General features: G+C 40.3%; 1 protein-coding gene and 1 long non-coding RNA gene across 4 annotated transcripts in view; one reads left to right on the forward strand and one right to left on the reverse strand.

The window, feature by feature from the left end:
- Positions 1 to 20,993, forward strand: part of LOC135110940 (neuropeptide F receptor-like) — a 164,418-nt gene that overhangs the window by 81,887 nt on the left and 61,538 nt on the right. For 2 of the 3 annotated variants that reach the window (XM_064023644.1, XM_064023647.1), the window contains exon 2: positions 1,156 to 2,459. In XM_064023644.1, the coding sequence (XP_063879714.1) occupies positions 1,962 to 2,459 (498 nt within the window). In that variant the 5' untranslated portion in view covers positions 1,156 to 1,961. The remainder of the gene's footprint in view (positions 1 to 1,155; positions 2,460 to 20,993) is intronic. The other variant, XM_064023646.1, reaches the window with a different exon arrangement.
- LOC135110942 (uncharacterized) overlaps positions 1 to 20,993 on the reverse strand; it is a 95,645-nt gene that overhangs the window by 2,997 nt on the left and 71,655 nt on the right. The window lies entirely within an intron of this gene.

Raw genomic sequence — 20,993 nt, forward strand, 5'->3', positions numbered from 1 at the left:
TCTCCTGCCCTTATCCTTAGCTGCAGGAGTCTTCAGATTGCGACCTTCTACATATTTTTTACTCGTGTTTTTATAGACGGACACACACACACTCTCTCTCTCTCTCTCTCTCTCTCTCTCTCTCTCTCTCTCTCTCTCTCTCTCTCTCTCTCTCTCTCTCTCTCTCTCTCTCATGTCAGAAGGTTTAGCATTCACGGACCTCGGCTCGCCGGTTCCGCGTTCGAGTTCGTGCCTGATGAAGAGTGGCAGTATGTACAGTCAGGGTCAGAAGTTGAGTAACATACCACACCTACTTCCATTGTATTTAGCGCTTCCTCTCGGTGTTAAATCCTCTAATCTGCTGTAAGAAAATCTATCAATCGTCAGGTGATCGGAAGACTTAAATATCAAAAGAAAACGCAAAAAATGAGAAAACGAAAAAAAAAGATTTAAAAACGCAAAAGACACAGAGAAAATGTAATATATGAAGAAAAAAACGTAAAAGATGAAAAAAATGCAAAAGATGAAGAGAAAACGTAAAAGATGAAGGTAGAATGCAAAAGATGAAGAGAGAACGTAAAAATTAAGAGAAAACGAAAAATATTAAAATAAAACACAAAAGAGAAAATGAAAAAAATGAGAAAACGCAAAACATTGGAAATGAATGTTGCAGGTCACTTATTTAACTTCTGTTCATCACCATGCATGCTTTTCGTCAACCAAACATCTATACTCCGTGACTGATTAGAGTCACTAGACGGAGTAATACGAACTGCAAACACGAGAGATAGTATGTACACAATAATGTGAATGCAAAATCTACCGAAGTCGTCCCGAAGTAATGAATAGATTAGAAGTCTGACGACCAATGGGAAGAACAGAGAGCGGAGCAATGGTGTGGACGTGAGGCTGACACGAGTACGGAAGAAAGGTGACGGGTGTTGAGGGGAAAAAAAAAGGGAAACAAATAGGAAAAAAATAGGAAACCGCAGCAACAAATTAACAAACACGCACGAAACAGGGATTTAAGGGGACGTAAATGTGAGGCAGGGACGGCAGTAACAGAGGGACACAGGGGCACAGGGACACAGGGAGGGAAAAAAAATAAAAATAAATAAAGAGCAATTAAGGCTAAAAGAAAGGGAAGACGATCATTAATGTGACGACAATTACCAGGATGTGTCTGTCATCAGCGGCGCCCTGTGACAGTGGCGGCGCCTTAATGCTTCCACAGAAACAGAAGAACTACAAGGGCACAAGTGAATAAATCCTGGAGGTGTTTATTGATCTGAACACTTGAGGTGAGGGAGGACAATGCTTACGAGGAGAAACAATACTAATACTTCGTGAATGTGAGCATATTCCTGGTGGGTACTTATGGGAGATGACTAAAGTAAAATCCCTGTAAGGTCAGAAGAGGGTCACTGACTGATACTTGGACTGAACGGGAGCAAAAAAAAAAAAAAAAAAAAGAAAAGAAAAAAAAAAGAAATGCCTGCCAAGGAAAAGAACATTGTCTTCTGTGTCTTTATACATTCTTAGTGGTCTCACTCCTGACTTGTGAACTTAATTAAATATCCTCCTTAAGATCATAGGAAGCTTGACCTAAACACTTGAGGTGAACGGTGCAAAAATAACTGCCAGGGAGAAAAACATTGTCTTTTGTGTGTAAGTACATTTCTAGTGGCTTCACACGAGCTGTACTGGCTTGTGAACTGATGCTAGAAGTTAGTGTTGTGAAAATGCCAGTCAGGAAAGGGAACAGTGCCCCTTGAGTGTAAATTTCTCCGTATCGGCCATAGATGAATTTTAATATACGGCCTCTGCGTCTGTGACCTCTGAATAGATGCCAAACGTTACTGCGGTGTTAACATGTCATTGAAGGAAGGGAACACTGCCCCTTGGGTGTAAAAACTCTACTTTGTTGGCCGCAACTTGAGGTGCACAGCCTCTGCTTGTTGTGTCCGACCCGTGACGAGGCGATGGAGGCGTCAGTGGCCCCTTCGCTGCTGGAGGAGATGCTTGGCTCCTCTGAAAGCGACCTCATCTTCGGGAATCTCACTAACCTCTCCAACAACCTGTCGTGGCTGTTCAACGTGTCGGATAGCCTCAACATTAACATCGATCTCATTAACAAGTTCCAGCGAAACAGACGTGTGGATGATGGCGCCTACTACGCCCTCATCGCCATGTACAGCGTCCTCATCGTGCTGGGCTCCACCGGTAACTCCATGGTGGTGGCGGCAGTCATCCGGCAGCCCGCCATGAGGACTGCCCGCAACGTGTTTATCATCAACCTGGCTATCTCGGACCTGCTGCTGTGCCTGGTGACGATGCCCCTCACCCTGGTGGAGCTGCTCTCCCAGTATTGGCCACTCGGGGACCAGCCCTTCTTGTGCAAGCTGGTGGGCACGCTGCAGGCCACCTCCATCTTCGTGTCCACCATCTCCATCACAGCTATTGCCCTCGACAGGTATCAGGTGGGTGGCTCATTGTGGTAAATCACATAGCACTACATTACGAAGCTAAATAGTAGCATGCCTTTAGTTCCCTGCATGGTTGTTTGGAGCTACTTCTGAATAGCTGCTGGGTAAAGAGATGGGATAGTGCAGTAGAAGGCTCCTTCCCAATTATCACTCCTTCCAGCGTGATGAGATAGAGTAGAAGGAATGAATCGAGGAGCAGCAACACCAGTGGCAGCACAAAGGTACACAAAAGAAGAAGCGGCAGATTTCATGACCTCTATGAGGCTGTTTCTGATAAACTAAACTCTTTAAACTGAGAGGCATAGGATATTAAAAGTAACTGACAGGATAGAAGTAGTAGCAGTAGTAGTAGTATAAATGGTAGTAGTAGCAGCAGCAGCAGCAGTAGCAGTAGTAGTAGTAGTAGTAGTAGTAGTAGTAGTAGTAAAAGGAGGAGGAGGAGGAGGAGGAGGAGGAGGAGGAGGAGGAGGAGGAGGAGGAGGAGGAGGAGGAGGAGGAGGAGGAGGAGGAGGAGGAGGAGGAAGACCAGCAGTAACAGCAGTAAAATGAGAGAGAGAGAGAGAGAGAGAGAGAGAGAGAGAGAGAGAGAGAGAGAGAGAGAGAGAGAGAGAGAGAGAGAGAGAGAGAGAGAGAGAGAGAGAGAGAGAGAGAGAGAGAGAGAGAGATAGGACCAAAAAAAAAAGAATGCGATATGAGGCAATAAACACAGAAAAAAAGAGATGAATAAATAAAAAAAATCTGCAATATGAAGAAACAAGAGAGAGAGAGAGAGAGAGAGAGAGAGAGAGAGAGAGAGAGAGAGAGAGAGAGAGAGAGAGAGAGAGAGAGAGAGAGAGAGAGAGAATAATAATAAAAAAATGCAATATAAAGTCATAAGCACAGGAAATGTAAGACGAATAGCCAGCCAGCCAGAAAACCTCCATTCCTTTTTTCTATTACGTTGTCTCAGCATTCCTGCAAGACAGCTCATGGCGGACACTAGACACTGGGGAGTCTGATTACTTCCTCAACCCTTGCTCTTGTTCATCCTGACTGTCTCTGTGGATCGGTTAGAACTTTCCTTTTATCTCAGCGTTCCTCAGTTAAAATTTCCTGTAGGGCCCTTTTATGAGTCTGTCGTGTTCCTGTATATCGCTTTACTTCGTGTTCATCGTGACTGTATGTGTCAGGATTAGAGCTTTTTTCATCTGTGTATTTTTTTTTTTTACGTAATCTTCTTTTTCTAAGGTTCAGAGTGTTAAATCTTCCTGTAAGTTTTTTTTTATGAGTTTGTTGTGTTCCTGTATATTTTTTTATTTCGTGTTTTTTCATCTTTTTTTTTTTTTTTTTTTTTTTTTAGGGTTCAATTTGTAGAGTTTCCATCCGGCTAAGTTCTTGTGTTCCTATGGATCTCCTTCATCTTCCTCCTGGTCGTCCCTTTCGGTCTTGATTACACCATCTTCATCTCAGTTTCGTACTTTTTTTTTCTTTTAGATATTTTCACACGGCTTCAATCTGTATGTCTCCTTCCTTCTTCACGCCCTTTTTTCTCGACCGTCTCTTTGTGTCTGATTAAAGTTTTCTTCATCAAGTAAACTATTGCTAAGACAGTTTTCTGGGATTTGCGTCTAATGAATTAGTTGTGTTCCTGTGAATATGTCTCCTACATGTTCTTTCTACCAGCTTCTTTGTGTTTAGATAGAGATTTTCTTCTTCTAAGTGTTTTTTTTTTTTTTTCCCGTCCAATCCACTTTTCTCAAACAATATATTTTTTTCGAGATTCATACCTGATTAATCTGAAGTGTTGTTATGAATATATCTCCCACATATTCTTCATACCCACCTCTTTGAGTCTGAAGTAGAATTTTCTTTCTTCAAGGGTTCTTTTTTTGTCCCTTCTAAGATTTTTTTTTTTTTTTGGGCGTTTCGATCTAATTGATTAGTTATACTTTCTGTTGTTCCTGACCTCCTGTTTCTATTTATCAATTTAATTCTTCCAGGGTTTCGATCTAATCAAGATGAGAGAGAGAGAGAGAGAGAGAGAGAGAGAGAGAGAGAGAGAGAGAGAGAGAGAGAGAGAGAGAGAGAGAGAGAGCTCATATTAGGAAAGTTAGCATATCGCATCCAAACACACTTTCTCCTCACAAATATTCACATTTTCGCGAAAAAGATGTTTGCTTCTTAACTTTGAGAAATGCCTTTCTCGAGAAATGGTCAAGTTACGTAATTTTCAGCTTCCTTGTAAATTCACAGAAAAAGGGAGAGAAAAAAAAGAGAAGCAGAAATCTTAGAAACATTTTTAGTTCATTTTAACTTTCTTTGCTCAGATTATAAGTTCTCTAAATGCTTGTTCACCTTCTGCTTAAAATTCAATATTCAGTCAAATCTCTCTCTCTCTCTCTCTCTCTCTCTCTCTCTCTCTCTCTCTCTCTCTCTCTCTCTCTCTCTCTCTCTCTCTCTCTCTCTCTCTCTCTCTCTCTCTCTCTCTCTCTCTCTCTCTCTCTCTCTCTCTCTCTCTCTCTCTCTCTCTCTCTCTCTCTCTCTCTCTCTCTCTCTCTCTCTCTCTCTCTCTCTCTCTCTCTCTCTCTCTCTCCTTCTGCTGTTCCGGGTCAGTGCGCTGCTAATGGACGGTAATGGACAGTCACTCTTTTCTTCCACTGATCAAAACGTGATGTCGCAGTGTGCTTTGTTCCGTAACCTTCTCCCATTCGCCAGTCCTCTTATTTTTTTCTAGATGTTATTACAATTTTATTGGTGCCCTGGTGGATAGACATGTTCCCTTCGACGTCATGTAAAAAAAAGAAAAAAATGAAAAAAAAGTTTCCGAGATAGTTGTTAGAGCTTTTTAATCAATCACTATTTTCCTTTTTTTCCTCGTGATACTGTTTTTTTTTTTCTATTTCCGTCTCGATATTACATTCTTTCCCTGGTTGTGGGAAGAGAAGGTTCTCAGAAATAGTAATCACATAATTCTCCAAGTATTCTATCACTGATCTCTGTTGATTATATTTTCAAGGATGGAAATAGTTTTTGTTTTTTGTTTTTTGTACTGCCATTATTATCTGCCACGTGATTATCTGAAATAGGAAAGAAATATTTCTTTAAGTACTTTATTATCCGTTATCGTTTCTTTTTAATTATATTTCTTAATTAAGTTGCTCCCAAAAATCCGAAGTAGTTTCACCAGCTGGAGCAAGACGACCCAGGGGGGAGGGGGAAGAAACATACGAATGGAATGACATTAGCTTTATGAATTCCACCATTTTACGAATCTGCACTTATTACGAATTTCCTCCGCTATTTTCTTGAATGCTTTTCCACTCAGCTCTCAATCGACATGTCTTTACCTCTTTTATGACTATCCGCAAGAGGAAAGAATACTTAAATGCCCTGTTGCTTTCTTTTTCTCTTTTTCTCTTCTTTCAAGTCAAGGAGATAGCCCAAGGACACGAAAAATTAGACAGCAAATCCCGCTAAGTATAAGAACATAGGAACGTCAAGAAAATAAAGGAAGCTGCAAGAAACCATCAGGCATACAGATGGCAGTCCCTGTATAAAACATACCTACCCATTACCACTTGTCATTCCTATCCATAAAAATCACTCCCCCTCCAAAAAAAAATAAATAAAATAAATAAATAAATAAATAAAAATAAATAAATAAATAAATAAAAAAGATAAAATAAAAATAAATAATAATGAATAAATAAATAAAAAAAAGAATAAATAAATGTAAGAGATTCCAGAAGGTATAGTTTAGTTCTGTAGATGCCCTGACACTTCTTTAGTACTTCTCTATTGTCCTTTTGTACTTAGAAAATTAATATCGATACTCAATCCGCTTCACTATCAAAGAAATATCAGTGCAACTCCTTCCTATATTACTCTCCTTGGAATTCCCTTCGCGCGATTAGAGGACAAAAAATGTAATACCTTATTGTTCGCCTTTTTCCCCAATCCTTTGCAGATAAAATATACAACATCAGTCTCTTTTTTTGTACTTAATAAATAGCGTTTCCTTCAATTTTCCTCCTTTCCTCAATGTCTTTTTACGATATTGGTAAGGCACGCTCATGCAGGATGTAATACCTGTTTACTTTCTCAGTGCTGTTTTGTGCCGGTGAAATAAATAGGTCTATACTGTATTTAAATAATAAGGTGAATAAATAGTGCATGTCTTCTTCAGTCTTCCTCGCTACTGCAGTATATATATATATATATATATATATATATATATATATATATATATATATATATATATATATATATATATATATATATATATATATATATATATATATATATATATATTTATTTATTTTATCTTTTTTTTTCCGACGCTGGCGCAACACAGGAACATATATGCATAATTGAATAAGGTCTTTTTGGAATTCACTCTCTTTGTCTGCCTCTCTGGCAAATTTTGATACAATTACCTGAGCGCAACACAAAGGCACTGCGAGCAAGACGACTGTAAGTCCTTATGTCTCAATAAAAATTCGTAACTCTATTACTTTCAGAGTCTGAGCGTTCAGTCATGTCTAATTAGCTCGCTCCGTCAAGGTCATAGGTATTTCCTGTCCGGGATAGTAAGTTAATTAATTCTCCCTGTCAAGACGATATTTCACCCCGTCCAGGTTAGTTACACACACAAAAACAATCACACACACACACACACACACACACACACACACACACACACACACACACACACACACACACACACACACACACACACACACACACACACATGCACACAAGCACACACATAAAAATGCACGGATCACCATACACAAAAGCAAGCACACATACTGACACAATGAAAGGAAAGAAAGGAAAGAAAAAGACTGAAATTGGGAACAGCATCTGTCGATTTTACATAAGAGTTGAGGTTGTAAAATGTGTGTGTGTGTGTGTGTGTGTGTGTGTGTGTGTGTGTGTGTGTGTGTGTGTGTGTGTGTGTGTGTGTGTGTGTGTGTGTGTGTGTGTGTGTGTGTGTGTGTGTGTGTGTGTCGCAGTAAAAAGAACCTGAGGTAAACTCGTAAGTTCCTGTCTGTACATCAATAATTGTCTATATTTTGCTTGAGTTAACCCACCTCCCTTGTTTCTATTCTCCCTTCATCTCCAGTCCTATGAGGAAAACAGTAGTTCATTATATCATTCAGACATCTCAGCGTTATTTTTGTTTTTTCTTTAATAAGATTGGAACTTCTCTTTGTCTTTGTAATTGTTGATCTTCACGCATTTTTAGCTAATTTACTCACTCTGTTCTGTTTTTCTGTTTGTCTGCTTTCTGTCTTTCTCTGAAAGAAACAGACAGTTTTTTTTTTTTTTATGTAGGAAGGACACTGGCCAAGGGCAACAAAAATCTCATAAAAAAATGCCCACTGAAATGCCAGTCCCATAAAAGGGTCAAAGCAGTGGTCAAAAATTGATGAATAAGTGTCTTGAAACCTCCCTCTTGAAGGAATTCAAGTCATAGGCAGGTGGAAATACAGATGCAGGCAGGGAGTTCCAGAGTTTACCAGAGAAAGGGATGAATGATTGAGAATACTGGTTAACTCTTGCGTTAGAGAGGTGGACAGAATAGAGGAAAGAAAGAAGAAAGTCTTGTGCAGCGAGGCCGCAGGAGGAGGGGAGGTATGCAGTTAGCAAGATCAGAAGAGCAGTTAGCATGAAAATAGCGGTAGAAGACAGCTAGATATGCAACATTACGGCGGTGAGAGAGAGGCTGAAGACAGTCAGTTAGAGGAGAGGAGTTGATGAGACGAAAAGCTTTTGATTCCACCCTGTCTAGAAGAGCAGTATGAGTGGAACCCCCCAAGACATGTGAAGCATACTCCATACATGGACGGATAAGGCCCTTGTACAGAGTTAGCAGCTGGGGGGGGTGAGAAAAACTGGCGGAGACGTCTCAGAACGCCTAACTTCATAGAAGCTGTTTTAGCTAGAGATGAGATGTGAAGTTTCTAGTTCAGATTATAAGTAAAGGACAGTCCGAGGATGTTCAGTGCAGAAGAGGGGGACAGTTGAGTGTCATTGAAGAAGAGGGGATAGTTGTCTGGAAGGTTGTGTCGAGTTGATAGATGAAGGAATTGAGTTTCTGAGGCATTGAGCAATACCAAGTTTTCTCTGCCACAATCAGAAATTTTAGAAAGATCAGAAGTCAGGCGTTCTGTGGCTTCCCTGCGTGATATGTTTACCTCCTGAAGGGTTGGATGTCTATGAAAAGACGTGGAAAAGTGCAGGGTGGTATCATCAGCGTAGGAGTGGATAGGACAAGAAGTTTGGTTTAGAAGATCATTAATGAATAATAAGAAGAGAGTGGGTGACAGGACAGAACCCTGAGGAACACCACTGTTAATAGATTTAGGAGAAGAACAGTGACCGTCTACCACAGCAGCAATAGAACGGTCAGAAAGGAAACTTGAGATGAAGTTACAGAGAGAAGGTTAGGAACCTTAGGAGGATAGTTTGGAAATCAAAGCTTTGTGCCAGACTCTATCAAAAGCTTTTGATATGTCCAAGGCAACAGCAAAAGTTTCACCAAAATCTCTAAAAGAGGATGACCAAGACACAGTAAGGAAAGCCAGAAGATCACCAGTAGAGCAGCCTTGACGGAACCCATACTGGCGATCAGATAGAAGGTTGTGAAGTGATAGATGTTTAAGAATCTTCCTGTTGAGGATAGATTCAAAAACTTTAGATAGGCAGGAAATTAAAGCAATAGGACGGTAGTTTGAGGGATTAGAACGGTCACCGTTCTAATCCCTCAAAGAGAGAGAGAGAGAGAGGGAGAGAGAGAGAGAGAGGAGAGAGAGAGAGAGGAGAGAGAGAGGAGAGCGAGAGAGAGAGAGAGAGAGAGAGAGAGAGGAGAGAGAGAGAGAGAGAGAGAGAGAGAGAGAGAGAGAGAGAGAGAGAGGAGAGAGAGAGAGAGAGAGAGAGAGAGAGAGAGAGATTATTTATAAAAATTGTTAATGATGATGATGATGGTGATGATGATGATAATAATAATAATAATAATAATAATAATAATAATAATAATAATAATAATAATATTCGTTTAAACTCTTAATTTTTATACTTTGTAAAAGGAAGAACAGTTACATTTATATGATCTTACATGAAATTCCAGTTCAACATAACATGAACCAAAATACAACCTTCTGTTCACTCATCCATATTATTCATAGCCTCATGTTATTATATTCATCTTTGTGCGTGCAATATTTAGTGCACAAAGAGAGGGACCTGCTTTCATCCCCCCACTACATTCTCGTTCGGGACGCAGTTTGGCCAATAGATTCCTGCATATATTACAGGTTTCATGAATAATAAAAAAAAGCAGGGTGACGGGGAAGCAGAAACACTCAAGTTGCAGCTCCGGCGCTTTTCTGAAATAGTTTACGGCGTGTTGACCGGCTCGTTTATTTCCTTGATTTATGGTCTCTGGTATGCTGCGGAGGGATGCTTTTATGGCCCGTATTCTCAAATGTTTCGTCATCTTGTCTTTTACAACTCTTGACAGGCTCTAGTTGAATTTATTGAGGTGTTTCCATGATTCTAGTGATAGTTGAATAAGGATTCTGCATCGTCAGTGAAAGAAAACACCCTTGAGAATCAGAACGATTTGTGTGGTCTTTGAAAGTTGTTATGAGAACGCATAGTGTTTCAAACCAAAGATCTAGAAAAAAAAATATGATGGTGAAGGCTTCAAAATAAGGATAGTATTACACCAGCGTTGGTTTTATATAATTGTAACGTGTGTCGACCGCATAACAGAGGTGATAGTGTTTGGCATGGAGGCATACATTCCTCACTCTTTTTCTCGACCTAAACCTTCCAAACCTTGGTTTAACACAACCTTTTCTCGTGCAATACATGATAGAGAGGTGGCCCACAAAAGGTGCTTAAGTCTTCCATCTCCAGAATCTCATGCATTTTATATTTTTTGCCCGAACCATGCCAAGTCTGTTCTCCAACTAGCCAAAAACTCCTTCATTAATAGAAAATGTCAAAATCTTTCAAAAGCTAACTCCCCTCGTGACTTCTGGTATCTAACCAAAAATATCTCCAACAACTTTGCTTCTTCTTCTTTTTCTCCTTTATTTCAACCAAATGGCACCACTGCTTTCACATCTATCTCTAAAGCTGAACTCTTCGTTCAAACCCTTGCTAAAACCTTTACCTTGGACGATTCAGGGCTTGTTCCTCCCTCTCCTCCACCCTGTGACTACTTCATGCTACCTATTAATATTCTTCGCAATGATGTTTTCCATGCACTCGCTGGCCTAAACCCTCGGAGGGCTTATGGACCTAATGGGGGTCCTTCCTATTGTTCTCTGAAACTGTGCCTCCGTGCTTGTATCTTACCTAGTCAAACTCTTTCAACTCTGTCTGTCAACATCTACCTTTCCTTCTTGCTGGAAGTTTGCCTACATTCAGCCTGTTCCTAAAAGGATGACCATTGTAATCCCTCAAACTACCGTCCTATTGCTTTACTTTCTTGCCTTTCTAAAGTTTTTGAATCTATCTTCAACAAGAAGATTCTTAAACATCTATCACTTCACAACTTATCTGATCGTCAGTATGGGTTCCGTCAAGGCCGCTCTACTGGTGATCTTCTGGCTTTCCTTATTGAATCTTGGTCATCCTCTTTTAGAGATTTTGGTGAAACTTTTGTTGTTGCCTTGGACATATCAAAAGCTTTTGATAAAGTCTGGTACAAAGCTTTGATTTCCAAACTACCCTCCTACGGCTTCTATCCTTCTCTATGTATCTTGATCTCAAGTTTCCTTTATGACCGTTCTATTGCTGCTGTTCTTCTCCTAAATCTATTAACAATGGTGTTCCTCAGGGTTCTGTCCTGTCACCCACTCTCTTCTTATTATTCATCAATAACCTAAACCAAACTTCTTGTCCTATCCACGCCTACGGTGATGATACCACCCTGCACTTTTCCACGTCTTTTCATATACGTCCAACCCTTCGTGAATTAAACATTTCACGCATGGAAGACACAGAACGCCTGACTTCAGATCTCTCTAAAATTTATGATTTGGGGCAGAGCAAACTTGGTATTGTTCAGTGCCTCAAAAACTCAATTCCCTCCATCTATCCATTCGACACAACCTTCCAGACAATTATCCCCTCTTCTTCAATGACACTCAACTGTCCCCCTCTTCTACACTGAACATCCTCGGTCTGTCCTTTACTTATAATCTGAACTGGAAACTTCACATCTCATCTCTAGCTAAAACAGCTTCTATGAAGTTAGGCGACTATCCCCTCTTCTTCAGTGACACTCACTGTTCATCAAACCCAGCTGCGACCTTACTGAACGTTTCCCTTTGTGTCTCACAACACAAGGGGGCAGTCACAGCCTGCCCTCTAAAGACAACTCTCTTGCTCCACACAAAACTACAAGCACCTAATAACACACACACCCTTCACTCAAAAATTTTAAGATCATCATGGCGACTCCTACACCAGCCTCGGAGTCCCCATTTGGGGAGGGGACCATAAATATCCCCAGGTCGGACTGCCTTTCTGTCGATGATCCTAAGTGTCTTGACACACCCCCCTCAACTTTTTCTTCATTAACTTCTGTAACATTCGCAGTCTAAGATCTAATTTTCAATCTGTAGAACACCACCTCTCCTCTTCTAAACCTCATCTTCTTTTCCTCACTGAAACTCAGGTATCTGAGGCAACTGACAGTAGCCCCTTTTCTGTTCCCTCCTACTTTCTCTATCCTCATTTTCGATCCAAAGCTGGATGCTGCGTTTATGTGCGCAATGACTTAACCTGCTCTCGTGCCCCACGCTCTTGAATCTTCCGAGTTTTCCACCATCTGGCTACGACTACAGAGTCACTCTCATACTAAATTTATCTGTGCTGTATACCTCTCACCTAACTCCTCTGATTATAAGAAATTCTTTGACAACTTAAACTTCCAAAGTGGAGCACATTCTGACCCTCTTCCCTTTTGCAGAGATCTCCATTCTTGGAGACTTCAATGTTCACCACCAGCTTTGGCTTTCCTCTCCCTTCACTGACCATCCTGGTGAACTAGCCTACAACTTTGCTATCCTCCATGACCTAGAGCAATTGGTGCAACACCCTACTCGTATTCCTGACCGTCTTGGAGATACGCCCAACATTCTTGACCTTTTCCTGACCTCTGATCCTTCTGCTTATGCTGTCACCCTTTCTTCTCCCTTGGGCTCCTCCGATCACAATCTCATATCTTTATCTTGTCCTATCGCTCTAATCCCTCCTCAGGATCCCCCTAAGCGAAGGTGCCTCTGGCGTTTTGCCTCTGCTAGTTGGGGGGGACCTGAGGAGGTATTTTGCTGATTTTTCCTTGGAATGATTACTGCTTCCGTGTCAGAGACCCGTCTTTGTGTGCTGAGCGCATAACAGAGGTGTTAGTGTCTGGCATGGAGGCGTACATTCCTCACTCTTTTACTCGTCCTAAACCTTCTAAACCTTGGTTTAACACAGCTTGTTCTCGTGCTATACATGATAGAGAGGTGGCCCACAAAAGGAACTTAAGCCTTCCATCACCAGAATCTCATGCACTTTATATTTCTGCCCGGAACCATGCCAAGTCTGTTCTCCAACTAGCCAAAAACTCCTTCATTAACAGAAAATATCAAAACCTTTCAAGATCTAACTCCCCTCGTGATTTCTGGCATCTAGCCAAAAATATCTCCAATAACTTTGCTTCTTCTTCTTTCCCTCCTCTATTTCAACCAAATGGCACCACTGCTATCACATCTATTTCTAAAGCTGAACTCTTCGCTCAAACCTTTTGCTAAAACCTTTACCTTGGACGATTCTGGGCTTGTTCCTCCCTCTTCTCCACCCTCTGACTACTTCATGCCACGTATTAAAATTCTTCGCAATGATGTTTTCCATGCTCTCGCTGGCCTAAACCCTCGGAAGGCTTATGGACCTGATGGGGTCCCTCCTATTGTTCTCCGAAACTGTGCCTCCGTGCTTGCACCTTGCCTAGTCAAACTCTTTCAGCTCTGTCTGTCAACATCTACCTTTCCTTCTTGCTGGAAGTTTGCCTACATTCAACCTGTTCCTAAAAAGGGTGACCGTTCTAATCCCTCAAACTACCGTCCTATTGCTTTAATTTCCTGCCTATCTAAAGTTTTTGAATCTATCCTCATCAGGAAGATTCTTAAACATCTATCACTTCACAACCTTCTATCTGATCGCCAGTATGGGTTCCGTCAAGGCTGCTCTACTGGTGATCTTCTGGCTTTCCTTACTGAGTCTTGGTCATCCTCTTTTAGAGATTTTGGTGAAACTTTTGCTGTTGCCTTGGACATATCAAAAGCTTTTGATAGAGTCTGGCACAAAGCTTTGATTTCCAAACTACCCTCCTACGGTTTCTATCCTTTCTCTGTAACTTCATCTCAAGTTTCTTTTCTGACCGTTCTATTGCTGCTGTGGTAGACGGTTACTGTTCTTCTAATAAATCTATTAACAGTGGTGTTCCTCAGGGTTCTGTCCTGTCACCCACTCTCTTCTTATTATTCATTAATGATCTTCTAAACCAAACTTCTTGTCCTATCCACTCCTACGCTGATGATACCACCCTGCACTTTTCCACGTCTTTTCATAGACGTCCAACCCTTCAAGAGGTAAACATATCACGCAGGGAAGCCACAGAACGCTTCACTTCTGATCTTTCTAAAATTTCTGATTGGGGCAGAGCAAACTTGGTATTGTTCAATGCCTCAAAAACTCAATTCCTTCATCTATCAACTCGACACAACCTTCCAGACAATTATCCCCTCTTCTTCAATGACACTCAACTGTCCCCCTCTTCTACACTGAACATCCTCGGTCTGTCCTTTACTTATAATCTGAACTAGAAACTTCACATCTCATCTCTAGCTAAAACAGCTTCTATGAAGTTAGGCGTTTTGAGACGTCTCCGCCAGTTCTTCTCACCCCCCAAGCTGCTAACTCTGTACAAGGGCCTTATCCGTCCATGTATGGAGTATGCTTCACATGTCTGGGGGGGTTTCCACTCATACTGCTCTTCCAGACAGGGTGGAATCAAAAGATTTTCGTCTCATCAACTCCTCTCCTCTAACTGACTCTCTTCAGCCTCTCTCTCACCGCCGCAATGTTGCATATCTATCTGTCTTCTACCGCTATTTTCATGCTAACTGCTCTTCTGATCTTGCTAACTGCATGCCTCCCCTCCTTCCGCGGCCTCGCTGCACAAGACTTTCTTCTTTCTTTCCTCTATTCTGTCCACCTCTCTAACGCAAGAGTTAACCAGTATTCTCAATCATTCATCCCTTTCTCTGGTAAACTCTGGAACTCTCTGCCTGCTTCTGTATTTCCATCTTCCTATGACTTGAATTCCTTCAAGAGGGAGGTTTCAAGACACTTATTCATCAATTTTTGACCACTGCTTTGACCCTTTTATGGGACTGGCATTTCAGTGGGCATTTTTTTTATTAGATTTTTGTTGCCCTTGGCCAGTATCCTTCCTACATAAAAAAAAAGAAAAAGAGACAAAAGCACGCACGTTTAAGAGAAATATGGCATGGGTGCCTGTGCCAAAATTAGACTTACCACAACCCAGATCCTTACAGGAAATTCAGTAATAATTGCGTGCTTTCAAAACAGGAGTATCAAAACACCTTGGAAAGTGAATCATCCAACCATGCTCTCTGATCTCCTGCCCTGGTTCTTTAAGAGAACGTCACTGCGCGAAGGCATTTTTAACCCATATTTGTCGTCCTTGGCCGCGATAACTGGATAAAGATACGGAAGGCAAGAATATCAGTACATCTGCACTACACACCGCATGTCCAGGAGAAGGAGACTGATATATGAGGCCTTACCTCCCCTTCCCATTCAGTGTGAGAGTCTTCCTTCTTCTCTACACGTCTCGGGGCACTATACGGCTTCATCCTCTCCGGCCTGGAAGGAAAGGAAGGACGGCACTCTCCTACCAGCGCCCAAAAAAATCGACCCACCCACCACCGGCTATGACTGACTGTTTTTTTTTTTTTTCACTTCCTTAAAATTTAAACTTTTTTTTTTTTTAGAGAGAGAGAGAAGAGTGTTAAGGCATCTCCGGTATGAGTAAGTTAATTAAATAGATCTTATTTTTCCTCTCGTTTTTTTTTTTTTTTTTCGTGTTTTTTGTACCTGTCCCATCCCCCCCGTTTTCTAGTTCGTTTATTCTTTTCTTGCATATATTTTTAGTACTTCTTAGTCAACATCCTTTCAAACTAATGAAAAGGAAAAGGAAAAGAAAAATCTGGCTGCCAGTTACATTCGGGTTGAGTGGGTATCATTTCGCCTTCGCCTCCTTCTCCTCCTCCTCCTCCTCGTCCTCCTCCTCTTGGTTTATCCTACTTTTTTCTTCCCTACAGTGATGGCTCTGACATCTTAAGACTTTTTCCTCTCTCTCTCTCTCTCTCTCTCTCTCTCTCTCTCTCTCTCTCTCTCTCTCTCTCTCTCTCTCTCTCTCTCTCTCTCTCTCTCTCTCGTTATTTATCTATTTTTCTTACATAGTCTCTTATGGTTTTACTATTTATTAAAACCAGTGGAGTTATTTTTCTTTATGTCAAAACACTGCGTCTCTCCACTAATTTTCGCAGAGTTTTGAAGAGAGTGCACTCACAAGCCTCTAATGAACTAGAACTGTTACACTCTATATTATTGTTTGTCTTACGAAGTTCCTGTCTCTTATATATATATATATATATATATTATATATATATATATATATATATATAATATATATATATATATATATATATATATATATATATATATATATATATATATATATATATATATATATATATATATATATTATATATATATATATATATATATATATATATATATATATATATAATATTATATATATATATATATATATATATATATATATATATATATATATATATATATATATATATATATATATTTTTTTTTTTTAGCCACGGTTGGAATACTCGACAACATCACGCGTGTCCTCCCTTCAACCGTTCTTTGGTCATCTATGGCTTCTATATAAGGCGTTAGAATGCGAAGGAAAAAAAAATCATAGCTCGTGGTTTGGACACGTGTCGAAACTTTCTCGGAAACCAGTACTGTACTGACACCCACACTCACACACCTACCACACACACACACACACACACACACATGGTGATGACTGTTGTAAATTCACTTGTCAGTTGTCTCCGCTTGACAGTTTCGAGGACTCTTATTCCCTCCTTCATCCCTCTTTACTGCCAATCTTTCTCTCTCTTTTTTTCTCTTTGTGCAGTCTCTCGTCTTCTTGTCTCCAGTGTCACGCAAGATATGAACCACTCGTGTCTAAGCCCTGTAGATTTAGTAGCAATGAATAGCACTAGTAGTAGTAGTAGTAGTAGTAGTAGTAGCAGTAGTAGTAGTAGTAGTAGTAGTAGTAGTAGTAGTAGTAGTAGTAGTAGTAGTAGTAGTAGTAGTAGTAGTAGTAGTAGTAGTAGTAGTAGTAGAAGAAGTAGTAGTAGTAGTAGTAGTAGAAGTAGTAGTAGTAGTAGGAGTAGTAGTAATACCAGAGATTAGTCTGACTGAGAGAACTTAAATCGAGGTGCAATTTATATGATGAATGGACATTTTTCATTTTCCATAATTTTATTGCATGAGCATAATCAAAACTAAATTTGTGTGTGTGTGTGTGTGTGTGTGTGTGTTGTGTGTGTGTGTGTGTAATAATAATAATAATAATAATAATAAACGGTTTATTATTTAGGCAGTTGACAAACTGAAAATGTACATAGGGGATGGGGAAAAACTTAACATTAATCCTAACGGTAAGACTAATCTAGGAGGGAAATACTATTGATTGATGGCTCGCACCATGGTGGGAATCGCACTGAGTCTGTACCGGTCCGTGCGCGGCGCCTTCAGGGGCGTTTATTTTGTTGTGGTGTCTGGTGTCTGGTGTCTGGTGTGTGTGTGTGTGTGTGTGTGTGTGTGTGTGTGTGTGTGTGTGTGTGTGTGTGTGTGTGTGTGTGTGTGTGTGTGTGTGTGATATAACTAGTCATGTAGTAGCCTTACACAATCCTATATAGAGGGGTTTCACGTGACGTCATCACCAAGACCAAGACCATCGAATACGAAGGTCGGTCATATTGTGAGGTCCATATTTACCGTGAACAAATACCTTAGCTCATTGCCAGCGACCATTTTAAGCATGGTTCACAGGTGCTGTGCAGTTGGGTGCAAGAACAAACAAGGGGGGAGTGGTGTGTCGTTTTATCGGTTCCCAGCCACCCGGGAAATTATGTGAAAGTAAAGTGTTAAACAACACTTTACTAAAACATTTTATGTTTTAGTGCATATTTTTAATATCATTAGTGATTATTTGAAGGAATCATCTTGTTTAACAAGATTTCAGCAATTTATTATAATCCTCATGAGAATGAGACTTAATCCAAATGTTCAGGACTTAGGCTACAGATTTTATGTGAACAGCTCAACAGTCTCTCGCACTTTTAATCATGTTATTCATGTATGCTCCCCTCATCTGATACCATCGTTAGTTTATTGGTCTGACAGAGAACATGCTAGAAATAACCTTCCTATGGTCATTAAAAATAAATTTTTAAGATGCATTGCAATAACTGATTGGTTTTCAGATAAATACTGAAAGACTAAGTGATTTGGGAGCTAGACATAAAACATATCCTCACTACAAAATCACAATACCATGAAATATCTTACTGCAGTATCTCCACTGGGCTATATATCATACATAACTAAAAATTGAGGAGATAGGGTCAGTGACAAATATACTACTGAACTTTGTGGTATACCTGCCAAAATTTTCCCTAGAGATGTAATATTGGCAGACAGGGGAACTAATATAAATGGTGGCGTAGGTTTATACGGTGCTGAAGTTCCAGCTTTCACCAGAGGTACAAAGCAGCTCAGCATAACTGAAGCTGAGACAACTAGCAACCTAGCTGCAACATGTTTTCACGTAGAGAGGGCGATAGGTGTTGCAAGGCAAAATATATTTCATGTTGCAGTCACCGATACCTTTTAACATTTTTCAAGGTGATGTCACTACTGGGGTCACAACTTTGGATAAAGTAGTACGCGTTGCCTGTGGATTAACTGATTTTATCTGCACCTATTTTTCCATCAAGTTAACTGCTTTGGTCATGTCAAGATGGTAAGGCACGATGAGTGAGCGGGGAAGAAGAATGGGATTGAAGATGAATGAAGTGGATGGAATTGCTTCAGACAGAAATGAAGGGAAGAGATAATATACAAGAAAGTAACTGTAAAGAGAGCAGTTTCCCGAGACATTTTCTCTATTAAGTAAGGGTCAATGCCACCAAAAGCACTAATTTTAGCAATATATGATTTCTTGCCTCCACCATCGAGAGTTTTAGCATAGACACTTAGAACAAAAGATGAAAATTGGGCATCCATCTCTCTGACTACCTCAAATTACAGCGCAAATGGGTTCCGTTTACGTTAATTTTTTTTTCTCTCAAAACGGCTGACAACGTTACCATGGGAACGTTTGTCAAACAAACGTGTTATAAGATGCAGGCCAAATTTTCAAAAACAAGCTAATGTGGAAACAAGACGCATAGGAAACAGACTATAAATAGTGAACTAAAGAACACTAAAGTAAAGTTCACACGCAATCTACGCAAAAAACTAAATGAAATAAGGCAAACTTTACGAACTAACGGCGGAAAAAATAATCATTTATACATAATAAACATAAACACACACACACACACACACACACACCACACACACACACACACACACACACACACAATAAAGGAAAAAATTGATACGTAGGACATGAGAGCCGAGGTGAATGAGATGAAGGAAGCATCAGAGAGTGGATTGAGTGGGAGTAGCGGGGAAAAGAAGGTAAAAAACAGCAGGATATTTCCTTCATTCCTCCTCATTCCGCATCTCCTGATAAGCCACTATTACGTTACCTGGGACACACACACACACACACACACACACACACACACACACACACACACACACACACACACACACACACACACACACACACACACACCACACACACACACAGACATTTACAAGTGCAGCCCTGGTCGGGAATACCTTTTACAGTCACTTCCACTGTGATTGCTCCACCTTGTCCCTCAGTATTGAGCGCGATTTGCTGACACTCCTTACATTGATAGATTCTCCGTAGATCACAACCACTAGTCGCAAATACTGCGTTCTCTCATAAACGTTATTTTAAAAATCCACAGAGGTAACTGGTCACACTTTCATGAATTCTTGTCAGACTGTCACTAGAACAATGAAAGAGCGTTTGAGAACCATAATAATTTTCACTACTACCAGATAGAAACACTCGAGGTAAGGAGACTCGGAAATGCTTGAAAATTTGGACCTGACATTGTGAAAGGAACACTGACATTGACCTAGTTCAGAAGAGGAGTTTTAAGGCACCTCCAAAGTTGAATTGCCTCTTCTTTAATACTCTTTCTTTTTCCTTGATGAGAGAGACAATTAGCGGGACTTATTCCTGGATTTGGTTTTGCCCTTGGGTCTTGTCCCTATGTGCAGAAAATGAAATAAAAAAGTGGATGTGAGTGTGGCATCTGTCTCAGCTATTGACCCTGACTATGTGGAAAGTCATACAAAAACAGCGACATGAGAAGGAATGAAAGATTATGCCTCAACTTTCGTGTATTGGCAAACTTTTATCATTAAGCTCTCCAGTCCTTTGTGGGAAGAGACAATAATAGAAGAAAGAATGTAAGAGTATGGGGAAAATATGCAAGATGTTTTTTTTTCTCATTCTTATCTTTTATGCATTTTTTTTTTGTCCTGGTGTGTCCTGTCCTCTTCTTTCTTCCTTGACTCCACCCTTTCTTTATTAATTCTCTCTCTCTCTCTCTCTCTCTCTCTCTCTCTCTCTCTCTCTCTCTCTCTCTCTCTCTCTCTCTCTCTCTCTCTCTCTCTCTCTCTCTCTCTCTCTTCCTCTCTCTCGCAAATTCTTAGTCAACAACAACTCTTCACAAATCCATTCCTTGTATTATACTCCGACTTTTCTCTTCCAAACTGTAAAACTCTTTTCATGTTTCCTTGTCGTAAACTTTTGTTCATATCTGTTTCTCGTTTGTTTCAGCCCCCTCCCCCTAAAGGCCTTCTTTTTTTCATTCGTTTTGTTTCGCCTCGTTTTCTCTCTGGATCCAGTAACGTTGAATTAAAAAAAAAACAAAAAAAAAAAGACAAATGCAATAAATTAGTCTTGCATTGACATTCGTTCCAAACAATTAAGCATTTTAGATAGATCGAATGAGAGGATACACACACACACACACACACACACACACACACACACACACACACACACACACACACACACACACACACACACACACACACACACACAAACACACACACACATACACACACACACACACACACACACACACAAAGACCTCGTAAACATCAAGCTTTATGGGCGATTGCAGCATTTCCTGT

The sequence above is a fragment of the Scylla paramamosain genome, chromosome 21, assembly GCF_035594125.1.
Source record: "Scylla paramamosain isolate STU-SP2022 chromosome 21, ASM3559412v1, whole genome shotgun sequence".
Classification (NCBI taxonomy): domain Eukaryota; kingdom Metazoa; phylum Arthropoda; class Malacostraca; order Decapoda; family Portunidae; genus Scylla; species Scylla paramamosain.